The sequence below is a fragment of the Rhinoderma darwinii genome, chromosome 5, assembly GCF_050947455.1.
Source record: "Rhinoderma darwinii isolate aRhiDar2 chromosome 5, aRhiDar2.hap1, whole genome shotgun sequence".
NCBI lineage: Eukaryota > Metazoa > Chordata > Amphibia > Anura > Rhinodermatidae > Rhinoderma > Rhinoderma darwinii.
In genome coordinates, this window is record NC_134691.1 from 155834440 (window position 1) to 155856238 (window position 21799).

Below are 21799 nucleotides of genomic sequence, written 5' to 3' on the forward strand. Positions count from 1 at the left end.
ATTGCTTTATGCTGCAAAATTTGAGAAAACTCACTCGCTCTAGTGAGCTCTCAGAATCCCCCCTCCTTTATCCTGGCTAGTGCCGAGAGAAACGAGGGGATTGAACGGTCAAACCTCCTACACTGTGTGTCGCCATTTTTTGAGCTAACACACAGTGTAGTAGGTTAACATACAGTAGTAAACACACAGTAAAACACTTACATACACAGAAATAACTTATCTGCTCCTGCCGCCGCCGCTCCCTCCGGTCCGTCCGCTCCGTCTGCTACCGCCGCTCCAAGTGCACAAGTCCGTAAGCCGCGACCGGAAGTAGTAATCTTACTGTCCGGCCGCGACTTCTGGTCCACAGGAAAATGGCGCCGGACGTTGCACAGTTCAACTTGGACTGTGTGGGAGCGGCGCATGCGCCGTTCCCACACAGACGGCGTACAGCATAGTGGATGGAACGGGCCCCGTTCGCATTCACTATGGGACTGTATGTGCCGTATTCCATGTCTGTATGTGTCGTTAAACGACACATACAGAAATGGAAAAAAAATGGCAGCCCCCATAGGGAAGAAAAAGTGAAAAAATAAAAGAAAGTAAAACACAAACACACAAATAAATAAAAAAAATGTTTAATAACACACTAAAGTCAAATTGATCTAAAAAAAAATTTTTTCGTGACACTGGTCCTTTAATACATTCCCCCAATGTATACAGTCAAAACACATTGGCGTAGATTAACTATTCAAATTGGGTCAGAATTCTGATGCACATGCCCTGCTCCACATTTATTTACTGTTTTAGAAACTTTTTGCTCCTTGCTCGACAAGAGGCCATCTATATGAAAAGGGGCATGGCGTTAAATGCACCACCGTGCTTCCAAAATACTGGCATAAACTAAGCCAACAAGGGTGGTACATGTAAGAGAAAAGTGTCTAACATGTCTAGTTAGTGACATCAAATTTATCATACAGAGCGCACCACTGTGATAAATTTAGCGCCTTGTCTAAATTTACGCTGTCTAAATCTTAGACAGTATAAGTATATCTTCCCCAATGCGTAACTGAAAATATGTTGTGGCAATTTTGAGCAACATTTTGTCTCTTCCTCCATTCAAGTGTAGAGCTAAATTTAGAATCGAGAGCAGTGCATTGTGGGTGTTCCGATGATAGTTACGCAGTGTGATAGAAGCTGTTAGGTCACATGTCTGGCAATGACATGAAGATAAATCACTCTCTGTTTCCAAGGAAAAAACAGCACTTGTGCAGTACAAAAACAGTAAACAAAGATCTGCGGTTACTTAACTTTTCATTTGATTTTAAATTGTAGAATTTTGATTTAAACAGAAACAAAAGGAATTTGTTGTTAACAGACTAGACTGATATAATAGGTTAAATATTTTATTTATGCCACCCGGGACTGAACTGTGCTTGGTTGCTATATATATAACAAGGAATGTTCTGAATGCCATTAAGAACCATAAAACACTTCCATTGGTTTCTTAAATGTTTTTCAACGTTTCCAGCCAAGCACTGCCTTACTTGACAAAAAGTACAGATGTAGCCATCTTTAACTTGATTCTGATAACTTCCTGCAGCGTGATATCACACAACAAAAACCATTGAAATGTCATTGAAAAAGTCAAGATAAGAGATCTATCCGTTGTTTATTTAATGCGTTAAAAGTCAAGGTAAAGACGGCTACAGATCTGTACAAAGAGGGATTTCAAGACATATTAGTAAAATATATACTGTACAAGGACAATCAAGATGATCCACACTATTGCTGCATATGCAAGCTAGGGCAGAAGAATGCTATGAATCTTGACTGACCCCAGTGACTTTTAATGGGGTCCACCAGAATTACATCAGGGTTCTGGCATTTTTGACAGCAAGAATATTGTTGCAGACTGCTATTCTTGCAGTAAAAAATACTGGAAACCCTGACAAACTGACAAAAATGCTAGTGTGAACAGAGTCTAAATGATTGGTTGTTCCTGGAAGCTATTCTTAGCAGTTATACCTCTATCAGCATAGGGTATATACTTATATTGCAGAAGGGCAGCTCTATTCACTGAAGAATCGTTTACTTCACACGTGTCTAGAAGTGGCAATGGCAAATAACCTATTACTTCCCTAACCCGACTTCTATTATGGGGCAATGTAATGTCTGATGTAATGACATTATGAATTTTCTAGCAATGTGTTATTTACCAATGTTTGATAGGACATGATGACTGAGGCTAGAGAGGTAACAGATCAAACTGTTCCCCATGATGTGAAATCAGGCCAACATTCTTTATATATGGGTGCTCATTCCTGAGCAATCATTAGGGAAGACTGTTCATTCTTCATGTGCCTATCCACTGTACACATAGCCCCAAACCCCTGAGCCTATCATAGCTGTCTTACCTCACATATTTGAGCACTCTACCCATTTACAATTTAAGAATACAGAGATGGGATTCTACCATCTATGTGCCAGACAAGTAATAACATACTACTCTCTAAACTACTAACAGCCATATGTAAATCTGTTCTATTTGCAATCATTAAAACTGCTGTGTTGTTTGTGGCACGGAGTTCTACTCCGTAGATATACTGCAATACTTATTCCGATAATAAAGACAACCCTTACAGTTTTCGAGGCTTCTCCCAATATGAATTTTTTTTCCTACTGTGTTTTTATGTTTGTTTCACTGTATTACAATCTTTCATGACTTCAACAAAACACACTTTTTAACGATAAATGTCTTCTAATTTAATTTTATACACAATGCTTTGCATTACTTTCAAAAGTACATTAAATCCACATATTATTCCAGAACTAATATTCCGCAACTATAGAGATTACTGGGTATTCTATTTATCTGGCACCATGATGCTGTATTATTCATTTCCATTTTCTGCTTCCTCTCTATGTACTTTCCATTCTCAAATTATTCTCTTTTTGTGACACAACTCTTGAATGCTAAGATAGTAAAGCCAATAAGATGCATATTTTCAGGGTGAAGCATCAAAATAAAATCATTTTTAGTAAAATAATTCTCCTAGTGCACACTTTATAAAGAGTTACAATACATTACGCTCCATGTGTACATTCAGGGCCGCCATCGAGGAGGTACTAGTGGTACTCCCCTCAGGGCCCCGTCCACATGGCTGAAGAAAAGGGGCCCGCCGGGCTGTCATCGCCCCCCTTGAATCCCCCGTCCCCGATTGCGGCCCCCCATCTCAATGCTTGCGCCCCCCCCCCCGCAGACCTGTTGTAACTTCACGAACTAGACAAATAAGAAACCAACTTCAGCATCGTAGAGGAATAACAGAAGAGGAAGATGAGGCATGAGAAGCAGAAGCTCCATGTGAAGAGATCCTGCCCCCCCCCCCAGCCAGCTCCTTCTCTACACAGCCGACTGGACCTGCAGGCTGGTGAGTGTCCCCCTCTCCATCCTGCTTCCCATTCCTCCTGACCAAACTTGTAGAATATATAAAGTATGTTAAAATGTTTGTTTTTTTCGTTCCCCTAGCATTTTTTTGCCGTGGCTTTGCCAGCAAAAATGGTGCAGTTTTGGCACGATTATATAAAAATCGCGGCAAAGCCACGTGATTTGTGCCACGATTACAAAAGTTGCATAAAAAAGGATACAAAACATAAAAAAATACTGCTGTTAGGCTATATTTTCACAGTGCAGTCAAATCACGTTTTCGCCGCGATTTTGCAAAAATGTTGGCAAAAAATGGGATTTGACCGCACTGTGTAACTAGACTAAGGCCTTATTCAGACGGCCGTGTACGGTTCGTCATATACGGAGCGTGTATCGGCCGTATTTCCCAGGCCGACCACAATTCAGGGAGCCGGACTCCTAGCATCATAGTTATCAATAATGCTAGGAGTCCCTGCCTCTCCGCGGGAATACTGCCCCATACTGTCATGATGTTTTCAGTACAGGACCAGGGACAGTATGCTCATGGGAAGGGAGGGACTCTTATGATTATAGATAAATGTGATGCTTGAAACCCGGCTCCCTGAACTGTGGTCGGTCTGGGAAATATGTCCGATACACGGTCCGTATATCACAGACTGAACATGGACGTCTGAATAAGGCCACTTACTTGTCTTCTATTTTTGGTGCGGATTGAGCACTGAAAATTCACTACAAATTACAATACAGTCAGACGAACATGTGTGAAATCAGCCGTGAAGAATGGTCGTTTTTCACGGCTGATTTGCACCCGTGTGGGACCCGTTTTCACAGATCTCTCATAGACTTGAGTCAATTGAGGGATTGTAGCAGAGAAAAAGTTGAGATCCAGCGCAAAAAAATGAAGAGTTGTTCACGAATATGTTAAAATGGAATCCAGTTCCAATTTTATTGAATAAACAGCATAAAACAGGGAGTCTTATTCCCCAGTGGGTAAGGTGGATGTAGGTAGAAGAAAAATGAATGCGGGATTGAGGGATCCTTGAAAATGCACAAAAATAGGACATGTCCTATTTTTTTTTACAGACCCTTCACATGGTCCGTTAAAGCAACGGCCATGTGAGTAACCCCACGGAAACACATGCAGCCATGAGACGGCCATTAAAAAAAACGTCCTTCACACGGACGATTAACACGTTAGACTGAATAAGCCATAACTCATGGGAAAGGGGTTTGTCAATACCTCATGCACGTGCTGTAGAAAAAAAATCTGCATGGAATTTAGGACGTGCTGCTGATTTATAAGCCTTTAACGCGATATCACGTAACTGTACGTAATAAGGGTTAGGTATGTATGGGAAGTATAGAGCGAGCTCACAGGCTGAGCTCGCTCCATACACAGCGGGTCTAATCAAAAATCAATCGCGACCGCGGCATTTAAAGTGTTAGAATCAGGGGGGCGCCCCCTGAAACAAGCCATCACGCCCCACCCCCGTGGCACGATCGGCTTTTAACAATGGTTCTTATGGCAGCCTTGGGGCCCTGTAAATCCCTAGCAAATTCTGTAACGCACGCATTGACGAATTTGGTGGCCAAAATCTGCATCAAATTCTCCTCTGGCAGGGCTTCAAAGGAGACTGTCAGAATCCTGATATACTGCAATACATTAGTATTGCAGTATATCATGCAGGTGATCCAACGATTGCTGCTTCGATTCCCTTTGGGGGACTAATAAAAAAAGTAAAAACCAGTTAAATAAAGTAGTTTTTTTATGTTACAAAAAAAAAGAAAGTATTAAAAGTTCAAAAAAACCCCACTTTTCACATTTTTTTCCCTAAATCAAGGTTTAAAAAAATAAAAGTTACTGGTACCGCCGCGTCCGTAAAAGTCCGAACTATCACAATATAGCATTGTTTAATCCGCTCGGTGAATGGCGTAAATATATATATATATCTATATATATATATATCTATATATATATATATATATAGATATATATATATAAAACACGCAAATTGCTTGTTTTTGGTCACCTTAGTGCTCCAAAAAATTTAAATAACAAATGATCAAAAAATTGCATACACACCAAAACGGTATCAGTGAAAACTACAGTTCGCCCCGCAAAATTGGAGCCCTCACATCGCTAAATTGATGGAAAAATGAAAAAGTTACGGCTCTCAGAACAATGCGACACAAAACATTTTTTTAATTTAGCAAATAGTTTTATTTATTTAAAAGTGGTAAAACATAAAACAAAACATATAAATTTGGTATTAACCTGTAGAATAAGGTGAATATGTAGTTTTTACCGCCTGATTGATGCTGTATAAAAATAAATAAAAATTGTGTAATCGCTGTTTTTTGCCCATTTCACCGCACAAATATATTTTTTCAGCTTCCCAGTACATTATGCGGTACAGTAAATGGTGCAATGAAAAACTACAACTTGTCCCACAAAAAACAAGCCCTCATATGGCTATATAGACGGAAAAATAAAAAAATTATAGCTTTTGGACGGTGGGAAGGAAAAAACAAAAGTGCAAATCCGAAAAATGCAGGAGGGAAGGGGTTAAATCAGCTGCATGCCTATTATATTGCAGCTTTGTAAGCGTGAATCACCTCCGTGTGCGATGTATCCCACTATATGCCATACAGTGGGATACGTTTTGGCTAAATAGATCAAAATCCAGAGCATTAACCGATCACTGCTTCTCCATGGTTTCCTTCACTGTAATTGACATCATCACCAAAATCAATTAATGCGTATAACGTACAAACATGAGTGCCACACTTTCCGTTGCCCACGCCCCAGTAATGGAGGGGGGGCCCAGAAATTCCTATGTACATTTATCATACCTTTGTATGTTGTAAAAAATAAATAAATAATAATATATATATATATACACACCGCGTTCCAAATTATTATGCAAATGTTATTTTTCGCTGATTTTCCTAAATAGTCGATGCAAATGACAGTCAGTATAATCTTCATGCCATCAACCGTTGGAGTATAATGCGAATTTTATTGAACAAATCTCCTAATCATAACAGGTTTTTTTTAGAAGTAAAAAACTCAAAATGCACTGTTTCAAATTATTATGCACAACAGAGATCAAAACATTTTAAAGGTTGTAAAGAGAACTAAAATGGTAATTTGTTGAATTTGCAGCATCAGGAGGTCATATTTACAGAAATCAAAAGCTCTTTGAATCAAAAAAAACTTAACAGGCCAAGTTACATGGTAACATAGGACCCCTTCTTTGATATCACCTTCACAATTCTTGCATCCATTCAATTTGTGAGTATTTGGACAGTTTCTGCTTGAATATCTTTGCAGGATGTCAGAATAACCTCCCAGAGCTTCTGTTTTGATGTGAACTGCCTCCCGCCCTCATAGATATTTTGCTTGAGGATGCTCCAAAAGTTCTCAATAGGGTTGAGGTCAGGGGAACATGGGGGCCACACCATTAGTTTCTCTCCTTTTATGCCCATAGCAGCCAATGACACAGATGTATTCTTTGCAGCATGAGATGGTGCATTGTCATGCATGAAGATAATTTTGCTACGGAAGGCACGGTTCTTCTTTTTATACCACGGAAGAAAGTGGTCAGTCATAAACTCTACATACTTTGCAGAGGTCATTTTCACACCGTTAGGGACCCTAAAGGGGCCTACCAGCTCTCTCTCCCCATGATTCCAGCCCAAAACATGACTCCGCCACCTCCTTGCTGACGTCGCAGCCTTGTGGGGACATGGTGGCCATTAACCAACCATCCACTACTCCATCCATCTGTACCATCCAGGGTTGCACGGCACTCATCAGTAAACAACACGGTTTGAAAATTAGTCTTCATGTATTTCTGAGCCCACTCCAACCCGTTCTGCTTGTGAGCATTGTTTAGGGGTGGCCGAATAATAGCTTTATGCACACTTGCAAACCTCTGGAGGATCCTACACCTTGAGGTTCGCGGAACTCCAGAGACACCAGCGGCTTCAAATACCCGTTTGCTGCTTTGCAATGGCATTTTAGCAGCTGCTCTCCTAATCCTATTAATTTGTCTGGCAGAAACCTCCCTCATTATGTCTTTGTCTGAACGAACCCGTCTGTGCTCTGAATCAGCCAGAAATCTTTTCACAGTACGATGATCACGCCTACGTTTTCTTGAAATATCCAATGTTTTCATACCTTGTCCAAGGTATTGCACTATTTACGCTTTTCGGCAGCAGAGAGATCCTTTTTATTTCCCATATTGCTTGAAACCTGTGGCCTGCTTAATAATGTGGAACGTCCTTCTTAAGTAGTTTTCCTTTGATTGGGCACACCTGGCAAACTAAATTATCACAGGTGTCTGAGATTGATTACAATGATCCAAAGAGCCCTAAGACACAATACCATCCATGAGTTTAATTGAAAAACTAATAATTAAATGTTTATGACACTTAAATCCAATGTGCATAATAATTTGGAACACGGTGTATATATCAGAATCATCATTAAAACTGTGTGAATAGAACAGATTTTAATAGACATTTATACTGTATATATGTAATATATACACCTGTACAAGTCGGCCATAGACTCAAAATATTTGATCTGATGAGATATACATTCTGATATTCATCTTTACCTTTTCATGACCGGGGGTGTTTGGGGTTTTCATGTCCAGAGCAAAATGTCACCTTTTGGAATGCTGCATTTTTTTTATTTCTTAGACTGCACCCCAATTGTTTTATTTATTTTTTTATGGACACATATGGCTTTCCTATTAGTTAAAATATTAAAGCTGATATCAATTAATTTTGTAGGATTTATTAAGGGAATAATAATCAGAAACAGGAACAAAATAAAACAATTTCAATAAACTGAAACAAAATAGAATCCTAAATACAGACTCCACACCAGAACTGCTAAACTGATAAAGATCCCAGACCAGACTCCCTAAAGACAGGTCCCAGACTCCCTAATCTAATACTGACACCAGACGAGAACCTCTAAACTAATACAGACCTTAGACAAGACCCCGTAAACGAATACAGATGACAGACCGGACACTTGGGCCTTACTCACACGAACGTGTTAAACTTCCTATTTTCCCCCGGACCCTTCACATGGTCTGTTGAAACAACGGCCGTCACATGGACCTATATAATTCAATGTGGCCGTTGTTTCAACGGACCGTGTGAAGGGTCCAGGGGAAAATAGGACACGTCCTATTTTTCCACGCTTCACGCATCCCTCCATAGACTCTAGTCCAGGGGTCTCAAGCACGCGGGCAGCGGGCCGCATGCGGCCCCTGGGGCTGTCATCTGCGGCCCATGGGACACAGAGCCGCTAGTACAGACTCTGCTCCGAGACTCTGAAATTCCCTGACATCGCTGTCCACATATGAACAGCGATGTCTGGGGCTTCCCCAGAGCCTGAGTCCCGTGCAGAGCGCTAGTACAGGCTCTGCTCCTGGACTCTGTGGAATTTCCTGACATCACTGTCCATATATGGTCAGTGTGTCAGGGTCTTCCCCAGAGCGGCGTCCCGGGCAGAGCGCTAGTATCGGCTCTGCTCCGGGACTCTGTGGAATTCCCTGACATCACTGTCCATGTTTGTACACATGATGTCTGGGGCTTCCCCAGAGCGGAGTCCCGTGCAGAGCGCTAGTACAGGCTCTGCTCCTGGACTCTGTGGAATTTCCTGACATCACTGTCCATATATGGTCAGTGTGTCAGGGTCTTCCCCAGAGCGGCGTCCCGGGCAGAGTGCTAGTATCGGCTCTGCTCCGGGACTCTGTGGAATTCCCTGACATCACTGTCCATGTTTGTACACATGATGTCTGGGGCTTCCCCAGAGCGGAGTCCCGTGCAGAGCACTAGTACAGGCTCTGCTCCGGGACTCTGTGGAATTCCCTGACATCGCTGTCCATATATGGACAGTGTGTCATGGTCTTCCATAGAGCGGAGTCCCGGGCAGAGCGCTAGTATAGGCTCTGCTCCGGGACTCCGTGGAATTCCCTGACATCACTATCCATATATATGGACAGTGTGTCAGGGTCTTCCCCAGAGCGGATACCCGGGCAGAGGGCTAGTATCGGCTCTGCTCCGGGACTCTGTGGAATTCCCTGACATCGGTGTCCATGTTTGAACACACGATGTCTGGGACTTCGCCAGAGCGGAGTCCCGTGCAGAGCACTAGTACAGGCTCTGCTCTGGGACTCTGGGGAAGCCTCTGACATCGCTGTCCATACATCGACAATGAGGGCACTGTGGCGGCATTTACAGAGGGCACTGTGGCAGCATCCACAGAGGGCACTGTGGCGGCATCTACAGAGGGCACTGTGGCGGCATCTACAGAGGACACTGTGGCGGCATCTACAGAAGACACTGTGGCGGCATTTCCATAGGGCACTGTGGCGGTATGTACAGAGGACACTGTGGCATTATCTTGGGGTGTGTTGCATTATCTTCAGAGGGCACTGTGGCATTATCTAGGGGTCTGTTTAATTATCTACAGAGGGCACTGCAGCAGCATCCACAGAGGGCACTGCGGCAGCATCCACCGAGGGCACCGCGGCAGCATCCACCGAGGGCACTGTGGCACTATCTAAAATGGGGCTGTCCAATCTTGACATGTGTGTCTGCCAAACACTGCCAACTGAGCCGCCGGACTGCATTTAGAGACACTTAAACTGGAAAACTGGATTGTTGAAATAAGCACGTGGAGAAATATCTCAAATTTTAAACCTAGCGGTATTATTATAGTAATGTAGTATTATTATTATTATTATAGTAATATAGTGTTATAGTAGATCAAATAACGAACTGATTAACAATAATTTTGTATTGTATTCAATTTGAAAGTAATGCGGCCTGTCAACTTCCCATTTTTTCTATATGTGGCCCACTTGTCCGGCCGAGTTTGAGACCCCTGCTCTAGCCTATGGGGGATGCGTGATATCGCATCCCGCAGCTCAGAGCACGGATGCACCTCGGACGTGAAAAACTGCAGTTTTTCACGTCCGAGATGCGCAACGCCCTTGTGAATCTAGCCTTAAACTAATACAGACTCTCTAAACTAATACTGACCTCAGACCAGACCTTTAAATACAGACCCCAGACTAGACCTCATACACTTACATAGCAGCTCACACTCTTCTCTGTGGAGCCTTGCTACTTTTATGTGTGCAGGTCTTTAAACAGAAACAAGCCCTACAACACACACATACACACACACACACACACACACACACACACACACACCGTCATATGACCTTAAGGATGCAAGTCCTGCAATAAGCAGTTTAGTTGTGGTTTTTGCCGCGATTCGAACCAAATCCGCAACAAAACTGTAGCGTGCTTCAACTCTTTCTGTGTGGGTGCCCCAAATGCCCCTATGGTAATTTGACACTGAATATTGGCTGCATTTATGGGTTAACTGGTGGTTGAACATTTCATGTTTTTTTAATGATTTATGATTGATTCTGTAGCATCTTTTTTTGCAATCTTACTATTTTTGTTAAACAAGAAATTATCAATGATATCACCAAGGAACACACAAAAACATCTAAACAAGCAGGAAAAGTAAAGTCAAATAAACAAGACTAGCCGACAATGTAAAGCAGATGTAGGACTAATTGCAATGTGCGTGTTATCTAGCACATAGCCACTAGCTAGAAGAAAACCATTGTTTAAGTTAATTTTCAGCTAATATAGGCATGTCATGGTCATGACCTATGAGATATTATATATGTATTACATGCAAACTATTTTTTTTGCCTTGCACAATTTATTGAATTTATTTCTTTACTGCAGTAAAAATGCTTAGACGACAAGTTATATTTTTGTGAGCATCTGTCTTCTGAAGTCACCTTGTGTTCATCTTTTGACAAGGCATCTCCCATACAATCACTGCTATTTCATCCCACAATATCATATTTCTTTTACATCCATGGGAGATGATTTATTTTCCTTTTATATACAAATTGTCTCTTTAATTTAATTCATATTGAAGCTGCTGGGAGGAAGTGATATATACAATGGCTTTAGCTATTTTTAGGCTACATTGTGTAACAGGAATTTAAAAAATCCATCATTATTGATCAGGGTCATGTGCATTTCTTAATGCACCAAATATCATCATGAATGAAATAACCACTAACCATGGAGAAATACTGTAAATGTGTTTCTAAATATACTTGAGTATTGAGTGTAACTTTACCACTATAGATGGAATCAGAGAGATTACTTTAAATAGAGTGGCTACTCCTCAAAACCATAGACAAGAAACTGGTGTCTAGAAATCATAAAGCCATTTCCAAAAAGTCATAGAGATTTATTGTCATTGTACTCGAATTAGTATGGCCTTCGTTGGATGCTATTACAGTAAAGTTAGATTCTAGTGAGTCATCATTGTTGATGAAGAGAAAATAATAACTTTATTCAATGTTTTAAAATATTTTTTATGATAGTAAACTACTGTATGCATTTTACAACTCATCAGCGGTTTGTTGGTTTGTTGTACGTTTAGGCTCTGATTACATCTGCGATGCTATTTCCATTGTAGGAGCAGAACATAGAAAATAACGGCAGTGACGGATCTGTCGCATGACTGACACCAATGGCGCCGCAATGGAACTTATTGACTTTAATGGGTTCCATCAGGTTTCCGCTATGCTATCCACCCTCTTATCAGAAAAAATAGCCCCTCATGTTGCGCTATTTTTTTCCGGCATTTTGGACCGGATCTGTGACAGAGGCCCCTTGTGGAGCCTTCATCACAGATGTGAACATAAATAAACCAAAAATGTCTCGATTTACAAATAACCATCAATCATCACACATGCATAATGTCCATAAATATCCTTTATTATGCCACAATTCTGGACCCCCCCAGAAACAACAAATATAAATACAAAAATACATTTAAAACATATTTTAAAATGATCCCCCTGAGACCAAAAGCTAAACACCACCAATGCCTTATAAGTCAATAAGTACCAAACTCACAATAATGCAGGAAAAGCGTATGGTAAACGCAGTCCTAGATATCCAAGTGAAAAGCGCACAACCTACAGTGTGGTAAGTCTGTAATTGACAATACAAAATCACATTTAAAGTATAAATCACTTCAATTACCTGTAGCTGGCATGATGGCTGCTTATGAACTCCAAGGAAAACACCTCAAAGCGCGTTTCGCACCCTTGGTCAGGAGATGATGAGTGAAGTGGAAACAGGGTTTTAAATGCTGATGCATTATGGCTGCAACCAATGGTGCATAGCGATTCACCAAGCCAGCCCACGTGTGCCATCTGCGTCACAAACGAGAATACAAACAAGGGAACTAACTCTCCCGTGTGTACTTCTGCCCAAAGTCTGACAGCTTCCGGCCACACGCAAAAGGTAGCCCGTCAAGAGCATGCGCACTCCACAGTCATTAATGGAGATTGTAACTACAGAACTACAGAGTGTTCCAGATGTGAACATAGCCTTAGTTGTAGGCATAGTGTATGTTGATCTATTTTAATTTGTGAAGATTTTTGGTATAACTACAGGCATTTGTGTTTTTGAATATGGTCAAGGAGCACATTTAATGTTTGAACTCAATGGATAATTATTATAATTGATTGTGAAATGCAAGCAATTTGTTATTAGTACAGAAAAAAGAAAATGTGACCTTTTTTCAATATAATAATTATACGAGAGTAAAATGTAGTCAGTAAACAAGGAAAGGATTTTAGAAAGAACAATGAGGCCATAAATGCCCCAGTTTGGAGGTCTATTCCAATAATTGTTGTGAATTAGTCAGTAGGGGAGAGATAGCTGGTACTGCCAACGTTGCTCATTACGGCGCTTTTATCACCTCTTCTTGCTTTTGCGCTGGGTCCCTGCCAGCGGCCGTGGCTCTGGCAAGCATTCTCATTGTGTTGCGTCTTGCCATACGTCGCTGTCTCTCTCTTTTTCCAGCAGCGACTCAGCTGTCTGGCTGCGGCTCTCCCGCTCTCGGATGTGGGAGCATCGGCTTGCCACGGCAACCAACGTTTTTCTCTGACATCATCCAGGCAGCCTATTTAAAGGAGACCTCAGCCATGTCTCTTTGTCTGAAGATCAAGGAAGATCCGTGCCTGGCTATTGTGCCTATTAATGGTAATGACTTTGTTCCTGACTCCTAATCCTGTCCTTGACCTCAGCCTTGTTCCTGGATTATACTCCTGTCTCGACCTTTGGATTTGTTGCCTGGTTCCTTGTGGTTCTTCTCCTGGTATTGACTCCTGGCCTGACTTCTGACTATGGTTCTGTCTTAGCCTACAGTTTTCTATTTCCTGACTTCGCTTCAAGTTCTTCAATCCAGTGCACCTTCCACCAATTAAAGGGAATGTGTTGCCAGAAAAACATGTTTTTTTTTTAAAAATTAAACATTTAGTGTGTGGGTGATTAAACATTGTTCAAATTTTTTTTATTTTTTTGCACGAGTCCAGGAAATATTATAAATTATTTCTAATTTATAATACTACCCATTTTTGGTCACTAGATGGAGCTGTTCCCAAAATTGCAGCATTGCAACGTTGGATTAAAAGCCCTCGCTCTAGTGAGCTCTCAGCATCCCCCCCTCCTTTATCCTGGCTAGTGCCGGGATAAATGAGGGGTTTGAACGATGTAACCTCCTACACTGTGTGTCGCCATTTTTTGAGCTAACCCACAGTGTAGTAGGTTTACATACAGTAGTAAACACACACAAACACGAACATACATTGAAATCTCTTACCTGCTCCTGCCGCCGCGGCTCCCTCCGGCCCGTCCGCTCCGTTTGCTGCCGCTGGTGCAAGTGCACAAATCCGGAAGCCGCGACCGGAAGTAGTAATATTACTGTCCGGCCGCGACTTCCGGTCCACAGGAAAATGGTGCCGGACGGCGCCAATTTCGAATAGGACTGTGTGGGAGCGGCTCATGCGCAGTTCCCACACAGACGCCGTACACTGCAGTCAATGGGACGGGAGCCGTTCGCAGTCCCTATGGGACTGTGGCTGCCGTATTCCATGTCTGTATGTGTCGTTAATCGACACACACAGAAATGGAACAAAAAATGGCAGCCCCCATAGGGAAGAAAAAGTGTAAAAATAAGAAAAAGTAAAACACAAACACACAAATGAATATAAACGTTTTTAATAAAGCACTAACATCTTTAACATATAAAAAAATAATTTGTGATGACACTGTTCCTTTAAGGACTATTCTGGAAATCTGATCAGGAAAGACCACACCTTCTTGGTGGTTTAGGGTAAAGAACAGAGAGATTCCTTAGACTCCACATTTCAGTCTAGCCAGCGCAAAACCAATTGCAGCTTAGATCCATTTCTCCAGTGAGAATCGTAACAGGCACATACAGATTTCCTAATATAATAAAAAGGAAGCATGTTGATGTGCCACCAATGGAATTTATGGAATCATGTCACTGGCACATTGTTCATAAGATCACTTCTACAACCATCACATAATATCTCTAAGATGTTGAGGCTTCTTCATACATTCCCCTGTCTTGTTAAACCATTTGTATCTGTTTTCAATCTGTCAATATGTTAAAAATAAATAGGTCCAAATAGGTCCAAAGTAGACATCAATCCAGGAATATGACCAATATGAAATTTCATCCAAGATCTAGTAGCAGTGCAAAATGCTAGGGCTTCTCTTTGAAGAGTGAACCACCAAATGTAACACAATATGGCACAAAATGCTAATAAATGAGTAATCATTAGTATAATATGATAGAACTGTCCAGGGACGTAACTACAGGGAATGCAGAGTTTGCGGCGGCACCTGAAGCCTTAGGTTGGCCCAAAAGACCCGCTTCCCCATTTAAGGAGACTGGTACTATAAGTTAAGCATGATAGTTGGAGGTGCCCTGTTACAGATTCTGCATTGGAGCTTTGATTTACACCTCTGGCCCTGTCTAGAATACACTACATTATTACGCTCACTACTCTCTTATGAGGCAGAGAGGCTTATATATCCCATCAGGAACTAGCGTTTGGTTGCGACTACAGCCTCTTTTTTTTTTTTCGATTTCATTTTGTTGTTCAAGAATAAATATTACAATATTGCAGATATACACATAATAAAAAAATTCTCATAGTTATCATATACCCTTCCCCCACCCCACCACCCTATTCCGGTCAGGGAAACAATAAAAATAAATAGATACAATAAAACAGACTTACTATATAGATACTTAGATTGCGAAGATACCTAGCTAACGCCCCAAAGCGTTGGATATTTTTTTGCTTGTGTACAACTATAATGTATCTTCTCAATGACTATAGTGGATTCTAATTGTAATAACCATTCCTTATTTGTAGGGATTTTTTCCGATATCCAAAATCTAACTATTAAAAGTTTAGCAATGAATAGAGTTTTAATCAGCCCCTTTTTTTCCCCTTTTGATAGCTTCACTTCTGAATCATCTCCGAGTAACACTAATCGGGGAGTGAAATCAATTTTAAACTGAAATAGTTTCGAAACGATCACAAATGTTTGACCCCAATAATCAGCGATCTTGGGGCAATTCCAATGTAAATGTAAGAGGTCTGTACCGTTTTTTTTACAATTTGGCCAAATATTTTCTCTCTCTTTATAAATTCTTTTAAGTAGCTGTGGAGTGTAATATAGCCTATGTACACTATTAAATTGAGTTATTTGGTGATTAAGATTTAAGGCTACTTTCCAAATATTATTATAAATTTTAGCCCAATCATGTTCATTCAAATGGCCTAACTTTTTAGCCTATTGTTTTTCGCTGTTAAATTTTAATTCATTTTCTTTATATTGTAACAGTCCTTTATATATATTGGCTAAGATCTTTTTCTTAGGGTTTATTGCTGTTATAAATTTAAATACCCCCTGAACTGGGGAGACTCGGAAAGATTCCTTATCAGCAGAGTTATCAAACGCATGTTTTAGTTGTATATATTCAAATCTTTCCTTTTTTTCCCAATCCATATCTTCTTTCGTAGTCTTCCCAGCCTATTATTTCCACCGTACGAAAATATCCCCTACCGTTTTGATTCCTTTTTTCCCCAAGGGGTTATACCCCGATAATGTGTATACTTCAGAGAGATTACTATTGAACCAAAGTGGAGTGAATCCAAACACACCCTTCCGGTTAGAGATCTTTCCCAATAGTTTCCAGCTTTTATTCAGCTGGATAGCTATGGGGAGTTTGCCTACTTTACTAGCGTCATTTTGATCTGCTTCAAGAAGCTCCCATATATTTTGATGATAACACCCAACCTCCTTTATGAAGATTTGTAAAACATCTGTGTGCTCCCATTCCTGAGCATATTAAAGCTGAGCGGCCAAAAAATACATTTTAACATCCGGTAATGCTAGGCCACCTCCAGCCTTGGGAATACGTAGGAATTCTTGCTTCATTCTAACTCTTTTTCTGCCCCAAATCAAATTATTAAATAAAGCTCGAATCTTACGCAAAATTTTATCCTCAATCCAGATCATAGCAACTGAGAAGATATATAGAAATTTTGGGAGTAAAATGGACTTAATCAGGCATATTTTATCAGTTTTAGGCTGTGTTCACATCACCGTTGCTCTTCAGTTGAGGGGTTCCTACGGAGGTTCCGTCGGGTTAACCCCTCAACGGAAAGGTAAACTGAAACCTCAGCTACCGTTTCCCTCACCATTGATCTCAATGGTGACGGAAACGTTGCTAATGGTTTCCGTTTGTCACCGTTGTGACAGGGATCTGTTGATTTGACGGAATCAAAAGCACAGTCGACTGTGAATAGGCCCCTAGATATAGTGAGCTCATTCCAGCTTTTTAGTTTCTTCTCTATATCTTTTATTAAAGAATAAATATTAAGGGTTGTAAAATCCATTGTCTCCCTTGAAATGTTAATCCCTAAGTATTTAAAATGTTCATCATTTCTTTTTACATTTTAAGGTTATCAATTGACCCGGAATCCGTATCATCTAACATTAATAATATAGTTTTTTCCCAATTGATACATAACCCTGAAAAAAAAACAAATTTTCATATTTTATTAATAACATATTAAATTTTATCCATTGGCAGCATACAATGCCAACTTGTCTTCCCTTCCTCGTGCTCCAAATCCCCAGATTCCCTAGTCATCTCTAATCATAGATGCCAATGGCTCGATTGCCCAAGCGAATAATGGGGGGAGGGCATCCTTGTCTTGTACCTCTTGTTAATTAAGAAAAGGGTGTACTCCTGTCGTTCACACCTATTTTTGCTCGTGGCTTTGTATATAGCAATTGAACATATTTAATATATGTCTCTCCAAACACATATTTTCTCAGAACTGCCCAGAGGTATCCCCACTCCACCCTGTCAAACACCTTAGATGCGTTCAAAGACAGGCTCCTATTTGTATATCGCCAAACACCCGTTTTATACAATGTCTAGTGGATCTATTGGGAATAAATCTACAGACTACAGCCTCTACTCAACAACTAATTTATTACAGAAAGTCATGTTATGTATTTCTCATTGTTGTTTAATGCACTCTTAAATTTTAGAAAATGTATTTTCAAGATAAGATGTTAAGTTATCAATTTTATTTTTTTCTTATCTTTAAGGCCGCTACCCACAACAAAGCAAAGGCACATATATACCAATTCCTATTGTGGAAGAACTGGAAGTAGGAAAATGGGGAGCAAAAGTTATTCTCAATGATTACAACTCTGTCACTTTATCAATATTGTCTGCTCCAAATTGCATCATAGGCAAATTCCGCTTGTATATTGCTGTATTAACCCCTTATGGTATATTGAGGACACCCCGAAAGTCTGACACAGACACTTATATTCTCTTCAACCCTTGGTGCAAAGGTAAGCAACAGGTTATCTCATTTAAAGCTATGCCTAAAATACTAAAGTAGGACTGTAAAATAGAAATAATAGTGTAAATTGTAGCTTAATCGAGTTTAACAGAATATAAGATATGAAATAAGTTATTTGTGGTTTAAATCTAACTTGTCACATTGACTATTCTGTCCTATCTGTGGGCAACATTTTAGAGATTAGCATTTTAGAGATCATAAAAGCGGAATAGATTGACTGCCAGCTCTGGTATGAACACACATTGCATGTACACATAGCTCAACTGATCTACAAAATGCTGACATAGATAGGACAGAATGGTCAATGTGACAGGTTCCCTTTAATCATATAAGACTTCTTGTGTGTTAAGTTAATTTATACTACTAAAGTTTCACTTGTGGAACATTTTTCTTATGTCTTATGTTCCCCAGCGTGTGCATTTTGGCCGGTAATATGGTGTGCAATACAGAACCATAAAGAAAGCTACAGAATTTCCCCCTAGAAGCATTGAAATCAGTGTTTCTATGGGAGAACTCTGACCTATATACATAATCGCAAGGAGCATGCTGTATTTTTTCTTTTATGTTGCAATGGCTCCGCATTAAGAAAATTTACATATACCACTATTTTTTATGATGGCCTTAATTAAACTTATAGATATCTTACTTGGTGCGAATACACTTGTGTGCATAAGGCCTTTTAATCATTTCATCTAGAATTAGAACATTGTTATGATAGATATAAGCTTATCCTTTAATCCACTGACTGAGGAAAATGTCTTGCTTGCACGTTCAGTATATGAACAGTTAAAGAAAATTATTTCATGTGCAAAAATAAACCCTGTAGACCCCCTAAAACTCTACACCTTTGTGGTTCCCTTTTTTTTTTTACCTTGTTTATTGCTTAGATATATCCTGTATTAGTGTTTATTAGTAGACTTAAAGTGACCCTCCAGTCTCAGGACAACATTTTAAATATGATTGGGTATATATATGGAGTAATATTACCTGGTGCCCTCCAGTTGTGCCCCTCTGAAGTGGATCCGCCTTTTTAAGGTCCCCTCTGTGCTGTACCAAAATGGCTGCAGCGTTTCCTAGACTACAAGTCTGAGACACTCTCACTGTTCTGCACTGCTCATGTCCATTACAACCCAAGGAAACTGCATATTTCTCCTGCAACGGCTACTGCAGGGGTGAGGTAGTATTGCATGGCACGTATGACATTTCATAGCCATACTGAGTCTACCCAAAAAAAGTTTCTCACACTATAATATTTTTGCATTTATTCCCATATTTACCAGTTTAACATTTTACAACAGTAGCATTTTTAAACAGCCTGTCCTTGTTGGTGGATTTATCCAGTAGATGGACTTATTTTAGGAATTTAATTTATACAGACACATGTATTCAACATAAAGACATGTTCTCATGTATTATTAAATCTTTCTCATGGAAAAAGAAGCCTTGTTTTCTATAGCAACCTTTTAACTAAACATCACCGGAAAAATAAAAGGTGAAATCTGATACTGTGGGCAAGGCCATTTTTCATACATTAAGCCCCCTTTAAAGGGGTTGTGCAGGAGTTAAAGAAATTCTGGAAGTAGCAGCCAGCGCCGATGCTCCTGTGGTCCCTCCTCAGTCTTTGTCTATATGGCAGTAGGGATGATGTGCTGTACCGGCATGTGACTGCTGCAGTAAATTACTAGGTGCAGAGATCACATGCCCACATCCGGGAGTGCCGCTTGGCGCCGGTGTTGCCATGGTGACTCACATATGAGATCATCACGTTGCGTCGTGTCATCACTCCAGCGTGTGGCGCTTCCTGGTATGTGGGTGTTCCTCAACCTGTGTGCCGAACGCCAATTTGCTCTCATTACAGGTGAGAGAGTCATCACTTATACTCCTATATAAACCCCTCGATTTTTAATCAATTTATAGTTGATATAATATTTGCTATACCCTTCGAACTACTATATATATCCTTTCATACTCTACATGTGTGGGCATGTTATAACGGTTATTGCAGTGGGTTATTGGAGTGCATCTTGGCTACTGATGGTTGGTTGTTTCTGTAGACCACTAGGTTTTTAACATCTCACCTTACCTGCTAACTCTCCTTGTATGGTCCATCCTTTTACTCTGTATTATGTCATTGTGCATTATATTTAATAAAGATTTTCTAGTTTTTTGCATATGATTCTTTGGGTGCTATGTTCCCCTATGGTTCGCGTTTAGGTTGCATAATTTATGCTGCTGCCAGGTTTTGTTTTTTTAATCCTGGAATACCCCTTCAACACCTAGTTCATTATAGGAGACCAAAAGCTTCAAGCAAATTCATACTTAAAGGAGTTTGCCAAACAGAATGTACACATAAGTGCTATGGAATATCCAAGTTATTGCTTACAGAAAGTTTGTTTTCTATAGTTTGCTGGATGTTGCCAATTCTCCCTTTTTGTTCCTACTGATTTTTCCTATTATGAATGTATTCTTTATTATATCAGTTTTCGAGTGAGTTACAGTATATCCAGCAGTATAAGGGTTCATGTACATTAGAGAGCTGTGTTTACTGAGCCTGTGCGACAGTGAACAAAGGCTATATGACCCCTTAGTACTGAGCCGCATGGCCTCTGTTTCTGCTGTACAGGCTCCACCGTGTGCCGTATGTATGGAGATATTCTCCTGTAGAAACATTGTTTCTAGGGTAGAATACCTCAAATAATCAAAATTCTGGTTCAAATAAGCATGCACCACAGAATTTATGGAAAATGTTTAAATCATTTTGTTAACTTTTATGCTACTATAAATAGAGGATGCCGTTTACTTGGATGAAGAAAAAGAGATAGAAGAATATGTCATGAATGATGTTGGTGTGATTTTTCATGGAGAAGCAAACAACATAAAGACAAGAAGCTGGGAGTACGGACAGGTGAGAATAGTTTTACTATTTAGTTTACCAATCATTTATTATAGATAATATTAAAGAAAGGGTTTTTGGCTTATTAGGCATTAGCTTTAAGATCATATCAATACTAATTTAAAGGGTTTGTTTAGAAAACCCATTTTCAATAACCTATTAGGGAATTTTGAGTTAAAGGGAACAGATCATCAAAAATTGCATATTATTTAAATCCAGTTTTTCATTTTAACCTTGCTTTAAAAAAAAATTAGTGATGTTTTTTTTTTGTTTTTTTTTACGTGACCATCAATATAACAATCCTAATAAAATCCTGAAAAGTTCCAGTTATCACTCGCAAGCACAACAGGCTGACATCTCCGCTTGCCTTATAAAATGTTAAAAATGTCTCATTAAAACGTTGTCCAAATCACTGTATGTGATTATATTATGACATGATAATATAAAGGAGATATTTGGAAATTGGGCATAAGCTGGTAAAACATCTAATATTTGCATACAGCACATAGGAAAACGTCAACTCCAAATATAGACCTTTCCATACGAAATTAAATTACTCATTAAAACTCGAGGCATTTATTTTCTGCTGTATATGTTCACACTAGTGTTTTCCCGGGATGGGGTTGCACAGCTGAAGCATTTTTT

At 39.9% G+C, this 21799-nt stretch overlaps 1 protein-coding gene across 1 annotated transcript in view; it reads left to right on the plus strand.

The window, feature by feature from the left end:
• The window catches only part of F13A1 (coagulation factor XIII A chain), a 152143-nt gene that overhangs the window by 18573 nt on the left and 111771 nt on the right, over positions 1 to 21799 (plus strand). Inside the window, exons 3-4 of the mRNA XM_075828449.1 lie at positions 17999 to 18250; positions 21048 to 21166. Coding sequence (XP_075684564.1) covers positions 17999 to 18250; positions 21048 to 21166 — 371 coding nt within the window. The remainder of the gene's footprint in view (positions 1 to 17998; positions 18251 to 21047; positions 21167 to 21799) is intronic.